We start from the raw sequence: 7,500 nt of genomic DNA on the forward strand, positions 1-7,500 counted from the left end.
GGCTTGCGGGAGTTTTAATTTCTCTGATTTCTCCTGGTGATTCGGAGATGGGTGGGGGGGGGGGGGGTGGTACAGGAAAAGGATGAGGCTCCTCCCACTCGCTTGCTCTGCAGTAAGGCCTCCAATCCGGCTTCTCCCTTGGTGCGGCGTGTCACGGAGCTGGGTCACATCCCAGAGGCCTCAGCCACTTCCAGCTCAGTGCACGTGGCGGGAATGCACCCATGTCCTGGGCTTAGCCTTATTTGTTTGCGCTGAAAAGGAAAGCCATTTCCTTGGCGGTGGGTGACATTTGGCGTGGCCGCTAAAGACATTACAGCAGACAGGGTAACCTCCTTTGGAAGCTGCCAGGCCAACCAGTTTATCACAGCTGAATCTAGGGGAGTAGGACTTAGTGCTCTGGTCCGATGGTGTTCAGGGCACGCTCCTGTGAAGCCCATGGCTGTCCTATATTGTGCCTGTACACCAAGGCTGCTGGCAGGAATTGAAATCAAATCTAAGCTTAACCTAACCTAATTTTATGATTTTTGATATTTATCACATTTACCACTTAAGTAGGCCAGAGCTGGGATTTGAGGCCCCAGTTCCCTCTCCCCAGATGCCATCCGACTCAAAGATGTAGACTGGGGAAGTAAACCCCCAGGAGAATGGATGGTCAGAGCCTGGTTGGCGTTAAATGATTTAGCGTCCAGTTCAGTCTAGTCCAGTCAAGCGACATTTAAAGGGTTTCAGTTGCTAGTTCAGTCACTTAACGCTCCTAAGATCACACTCCCTCTGTTCTCACGGCGAACAAGCCTGAAATCTGTGGTCGCAGACAGACGGAGCATGGAGTGGTGTGTGGGGGAAAAAAAATGACCCAGCGCTTGACCGACAACGTTTGAGCCGGCCTAATCTCATCAAGCTCACAGAGAATATGCCTCTCTGCTGCGGAGGGCGTTTGAAGGGGAGAGCCAAGGCCCGGTCCAGGCATCTCCTCCTCTCGTCCGAGGGACCGCTCGGTCATCAGGGGAGACTGCTGAGCTAATAGAAATGAGATTTGGGCCTGGCCAGTTCTTCCTTCAGAGAAGAGTGACGAGGCTGAGCAAGCACGTCAGCCAGTCACCTCTGCACGCTACGCCACCCTTTCCTCCGATATGACCTGAGTCATCCGTCACTTTCCCCCGCTTCCTCATTGTTGGCTAGCCACATGCTAAACCCAAGCATTACCAATTCGGTGCAGTTGATGATGATTATGAGCTAAACGTGCTGTTTAGGTCAGCAGGCTGTCCAGCATAGTTTAGTGATGAGGCAGCGGCCGAGTCCTCCCCAGTCGGAGGCTCACACATGTGCACAGCACCCGTCTGCTGTGTGTCTGTCTCCTGATACCGAGGGTCACACAGCTGTGTGACTCCAGGGTGACTTCAGGCCACATGTGCCGTAAAGCCCACAAGTCCTTGGCCTTCTAGACACACCAAAACACTTATGGATTCTCTTAAAATTGTCCATGCAGTCCAGCTGTCCTCTGTGCAGGCTGTCGGGGGTGGGGGGGGGGGGGGGTACACTCACGTCCCGCAGCGGTGCGGCTGCAGATCGGTGCAGGACACGCACATTCCCAGTGTACTCCTCACTGCCTTTTATCATGAGTATGGGCAGTTTGCAGACAGGCGTTGCTATTTTGGATCTTCCTCTGAGCAGTATCCCTCCTCCTCACTCTCCCGGCGGTAGGCTACTCAGGCTGTGGAAGATGGGAGGAGATGGTGGTGGTGGTGGGGGTCAGTGAGAGTGCTGCTGGCCAGTGGAGGAGATGAGCACCTCTGGAGTCCACTGCATCTGCAGCCTGGAGATAAAAGCCCAGGAGACGCCAGCAGCATCCACTCAGCGAGGACAATCGGATGTTAGCTGCCAACCACAGATGCAACATGGTCTTTTTGTCCATCTCACTCTCCATGCCTTCCTTTCTCTATGCCCCCCGCCCCCCCACATACACACACACACGTCTCTCCTAAGTGTTTAAGATATATTGTGCTGCTCTTTGAGATGTTTATTTGTTCAGGGGGTTCTCTACTCATCTGAGGTTTGACCTCTTTCAGAAGGATTATTATCAGTGGACTATTGGTCCCAGGTTATTGATTGCTGCTCGGTTATTTATTATTTCAAAGTTCCGGTGTGAGATTGGAAAAGGGATAAGAGTCTCTCTGCTGAAATAGACTGGATTGTCTTGTATTGCAGCGATGGGTATTTGCAGCAGTAGAGGTTGTGGAGTACACTTCAGTCAGCAGTAAAAGCAGGTTGGCATGAGCAGGGCTTCTGTAAATGGGATGGATGTTGGCACTGCAGCTACTGCAGTGAGAAGGGGGAGGGGCACTTTGGAAGTATAAGTAAGTGTGTGTGTGTGTGTGTGTGTGTGTGTGTGTGTGTGTGTGTGTGTGTGTGTGTGTGTGTGTGTGTGTGTGTGTGTGTGTGTGTGTGTGTATGTATTTTGGGGGGACTGCTCCGTGTCTGTCAGGCATTCTGGAACTTGAGGCGAGAACGCTGGAGCGGTGTGTTTCCATGGTGATGAAGGCAGGGGGGCACGCCACTTGCGGGTTGTGAGTTGTGTTGGAACGAAGATGGGGTGTTTCTCTCCCTCTCTCTCTGTCTGTCTTTGTGTGTGTGTGCGTGTGTGTGTGTGTGTGTGCGTGTGTGTGTGTGCGTGTGTGTGTGTGGGGAGGGGTGCAGAAGGGAGGGAGAGAGAGGAGGCTGTGTGCAGCTTGTCCTGCTGGTGATAGATGACTTCTCAGCACAGCAGCAGCGTTGGCGGTAGCAGACGCGAGCTTTCCTGCTCTTTTATCTCCCAAACACAATTACTTCCTGTTTTCCACCTATCACGGCCTCCGTGACTTCCACAAACACACCACTTTGGGCAGCTGTCTGCTGGTTAGACAAGTAATCTTGTAAGCCCAACAGGCCTGTGTGTGTCCCAGGGGCTGTTCCGGCGTCTTCAGTGCAGGGCAGCATTGACACCAAGCCAGGAGGCCACATAACATAATGCGTGCGTTGTTGTCAGTCTCAAACGTTTTGACATTGCTGTGCCTTTTATAATTGTGTTTGTTCTGACATTTAGACAGATAATGGGAGGTGACCTTTTACTTTTGTTGATGTTTTGTGGCTTTCATTTGTTTCTAAACGAATTCTCTGCATGCTTGATGCATAGCTACTCCAATTGTTTTCAATGGAGATCGCAGATGAGACCACAACAACAATTGTCCACGTACGTCAGAGTGGCTGGACTCAGACTGGACGACTTGACACTTCTTGTGTAAAAGTGAGGATTCCACTGGCAGGCAGTTGTTGTCATGGAAACCACTGCAAGCATCCTTTGATGCGCCCCCGATCGCATCGCCTAGGTTACTGTGGAATGTGCTATCGGGGTGCAGGAGGAATTGATTAGCCCTAAAAATCTGACCCAGCACCCATCTCCGTTTCAGTAGGCTCTCTTGAGAGACTCCCAGAGGTCAGGGTTGAGATGACCCCTCTGTGGGCCACCGTGGAGAGAGGGAAATGGGTTTCAGTGGGAGGGCAAAGGTCTTCAGTGGTTTGGGCTCAAGAGTGCAGAGCTTTAGGTCTGTGGAGAGAGTGGCCCGCTCATGGAGGCTGGGAGAGGTCACTGCGGTATTGTCCAAAGGGCAGCCATATATCTGCTGTCTAATACATTCACTCACACACACACACACACACACATTCTTATCATACAAAACAGGTGATGTGCATTGGTGCTATGGAGAGCACTGAGCTGATGGGGGTTGGGGGAGGTCACTGAGCTGTATTGTGTAAGACCGAGGAATGCATCAGTTGCTCCATACACATCCACACAGCTATAGTCCTTATGTAGAGTGGGGCTCTCCAGCTATTCCTGATGCGTGGTAGCCTTTTGTTTATCCGAGCGAGAGTGCATACTTTACCGCTGTGTTTGGACCAGTCTCTGAGCTGACTGCTTGGAGGTCGGGATGCACATGTTTGTGTCACGCAAGTCTGGTATGTCGGTCCAGTGAGATGGGCAGCCAGCCACTAATGCAATGGAAGTAATGCAGAGCACTGCGGTCACACTCTGTCGCAGGCTGCCTTACACACCCTCTCTGGCAGAACACCCCATGACCAGGGTTACTCACATTTCAACTGCTCCATGTCAACTGCCCACTGTCCAAGTCAAAACCACACCTGGTCATTTCTGACCTGAGAACTACCTGTAGATGCATCCTCATGGAGGACTATGTGGGTCTTGGCCCCAGCATTTATTTAACCTTTATTTAACCAGATGAATGGTAGCCTGGCAAAAGGCAAAGCCTTTTGGGTGGTGTGTGTGTGTGTGTGTGTGTGTGTGTGTGTGTGTGTGTGTGTGTGTGTATGTATGTATGGGGGAGGGGGGGGGGATTTGGGGGCTTAGAATAAAAATAAATAAAGAGTCCTGTTGTCCTGTTGGCAGCCAGAGGGGAGTCAGAGCCCCTGCTGGTCATCAGGCGCTCTCTGGCCGCGGCTGGACATCACTCTGTCTCTCACCCACCCTCCCCTCAGCGCAGCCACTTAAAGCCAACCACTGTGTCTGGCTGTGCGGCCGCGTGCAGGGCAGGCACGCAGCTCCGTTTTATTAGCACGGGCGCATAAGTGCTGAGCGGTATGGATCGGCCGCTGGCCTGGACATGCCAGGTGGTCCACAGGCCAGTTGTATGGCTGCTGAATCAGAGTGAGGGTCATTGCACTTAGTAAGGCCTTGTGCCATTGCAGGGAAAAAGAAAAAAGTAAAGGAGCGAGACTGAGAGGGGAAAAAAGGAAGAGAGAGAGAGAGAGAGAGAGAGAGAGAAAGAGATAGAGAGAGAGACTACACTGAGAAAAAGGAGGGAGGAATGGAGGGTATACAGAGTGGTGTTCCTGGGTGGGCTGAGGGCTTGTGTCAGAGGAGATTACATGTTTGTTTTACTTGTCTCTCTTGCCCTTAGTTTGCCATTTCTTCTCCTCCATCTCCTGTCTCTGTATCAGTCTCTCTCTCTCTCTCTTTTGTTACTGCGTCTGCCGCTCCGAGATAAATAATTGAGGAACTGAGAGAGACTCATGTTAATTCTGTGTAGGTTGTAGATGGAGCCTGAACTACTACATGACATGAATCAGATGCCGCTGGGTGTGTGTGTGTGTGTGTGTGTGTGTGTGTGTGTGTGTGTGTGTGTGTGTGTGTGTGTGTGTGTGTGTGTATCCTGCTCACTTTTGTCTCTCTCGTCTCTCTGTTTGTAGTGCCAGACGACCTCACTCCAGAGGAGAAGCAGGAATTGGAGAATATCCGACGCCGAAAACAGGAGCTCCTAGAGGACATACAGGTACAGATGTCTGCACACACACACACACACACACACACACACACACACACACACACACACACACACACACACACACACACACACACACACACAGATGGATGGTGTGTCTGGCTAGCGGGGCTTCCTGATATCCTATCATGCTCTTGTGGTTTGTCTTTCCTCTCTCCTTCTCTCATTCCTCTTCCTCATCATCACCCTCACTGTGCTCTTCCTCATCATCACCCTTACTGTGCTCTTCCTCATCATCACCCTCACTGTGCTCTTCCTCATCATCACCCTTACTGTGCTCTTCCTTACTGTGCTCTTCCTCATCATCACCCTTACTGTGCTCTTCCTCACTGTGCTCTTCCTCATCATCACCCTTACTGTGCTCTTCCTCATCATCACCCTTACTGTGCTCTTCCTCATCATCACCCTTACTGTGCTCTTCTATCATTTCCTCCGCTCTCCTACTCGCTCTCCTCTCATCTCATCTCTCTACAGCTCTGTTGAATATCATCTTTGTCTTCTCTTCTCTCCTCTCCTCCTCTCTCCTCTCCTCTCCTCCTCTCTCCTCCTCTCTCCTCCTCTCCTCTCCTCTCCTCTCCTCTCTTCTCTTCTCTTCTCTTCTCTTCTCTTCTCCTCTCCTCTCCTCTCCTTTCCTCCTCTCTCCTCATCTCCTCTCCTCTCCTCTCCTCCTCTCTCCTCTCCTCTCCTCTCCTTTCCTCCTCTCTCCTCTCCTCCTCTCTCCTCTCCTCTCCTCCTCTCTCCTCTCCTCCTCTCTTCTCCTCTGTGTGTAGTGTATGCAGACTCTCTGGCTGACCTGGAGGTTCCCGCCTGCTGCTGCTGAAATATTAACAGCAGTCTGCTCTGCTCTCATCCTGATTGTGTCTGCCCCTCCGTCTCCCTCACTTGACCCTCATTCTGCCTCTCTCCAGTCCACCCTCGCCTCCTCTCCTCCCCTCCTCTCCTCCCCTCCTCTCCTCACCTCCTTTCCTCTCCTCCTCTCCTCTCCTCCTCTCCTCTCCTCCTCTTCTCATAAGGTGACCTCTCAGGCCAGAGGCTCCCAGGCTCCTCAGCGCAGGCCTGCAGGCAGAGGCTTGAGGACTGAGGGAAGCAGGCGGTCATTATCACTGCCAGTCCCATACCCCATCCCCACATCCAGTGAAAACCATTCAGAGGTTGAGAGCAGTCACCCCCTGGTCATTTAACTTGACATTTGTGGCTTCTAATTCCTGAGAGTATATTTTTTTGTACTTCTGCTCTCACAAATCTCCTCCGTTTGTTTTATATTCCCCTGCAGTATGTATTCATGTGTTCTAGCGTTGTGTGTGAACTGGCCAGGTTCAGTGAGTGATGCACCATTAAAAATCATTCAAAGGTTGCACAGATCCCAGATCAGCAGACTTGTCTGGATATGAGCAGGGCAGCAGCCGAGGAGATGCTGATGCCTTTCTGTGCTCATCTCCCTGAGAGCCCCAGCTCAGCTAGGACAGCTAGCTGGGTCTGTGTGCATCTGTCAGGTACAGTACAGTCTGTGAACATATCTGGACGTAGCTCACTGTTGCAGGCAGCGCAAGGATTTTGTGTGTGTGTGTGTGAGTGTGTGCATGCGTGTGTATGTGTGTGTGTGTGTGTGTGTCTGTGTGTGTGTGTGTCTGTGTGATTACTCCTAAGGGCTGTTAAGGGGAGCATCCGTGGTAAAGCACAGCCTGGCCCCTATCTGGCCCATCTGAGGGGACCAGATGCCCATTAAATTATCCTAATTAATTTGTACAACCTCATGGCAGTGTCACAGTTCCCTGCCCAAACACACACACCTCCCTCCTGCACTGTACTGTACTCTGTGTGTGTGTGTGTGTGTGGAGGAGGGGTGAGGAGGTGTTCGCTTCACTGATTCGGTAGAACAAAAGAGGCTAGCTGTGTGCAGGCTGCTTCTAGGTTTGTGGGGGGGGATGGGAGAGAAAGAGAAGGAGAGCTACAGGAGGGGAAAAGAAGTCTGGGGAGAGAGAGGGATAGAGAGACACCCACAGAGAGGAAGAGAGAGAGGGCTTCTACTGGAGGAGGAAGGAGAGAGAGGGTGTGTGTGTGTGTGTGTATGTGTGTCCTCTAGAGCAGATGGGGGCCTCGACCTAAAGTCTGCGTCTGACTAAATTCAATTAGGCTGATTCATTTACGTAAGGGGACTGCGGATCATTGA

The 7,500-nt window shown here is 51.7% G+C and overlaps 1 protein-coding gene across 5 annotated transcripts in view; it reads left to right on the forward strand.

The window, feature by feature from the left end:
• The window catches only part of cyth1b (cytohesin 1b), a 67,622-nt gene that overhangs the window by 42,338 nt on the left and 17,784 nt on the right, over positions 1 to 7,500 (forward strand). For all 5 annotated transcript variants that reach the window (XM_042083386.1, XM_042083387.1, XM_042083384.1 and 2 more), the window contains exon 2: positions 5,239 to 5,321. In XM_042083386.1, coding sequence (XP_041939320.1) covers positions 5,239 to 5,321 — 83 coding nt within the window. The remainder of the gene's footprint in view (positions 1 to 5,238; positions 5,322 to 7,500) is intronic.

This window comes from Alosa sapidissima, chromosome 24, assembly GCF_018492685.1.
Source record: "Alosa sapidissima isolate fAloSap1 chromosome 24, fAloSap1.pri, whole genome shotgun sequence".
NCBI lineage: Eukaryota > Metazoa > Chordata > Actinopteri > Clupeiformes > Clupeidae > Alosa > Alosa sapidissima.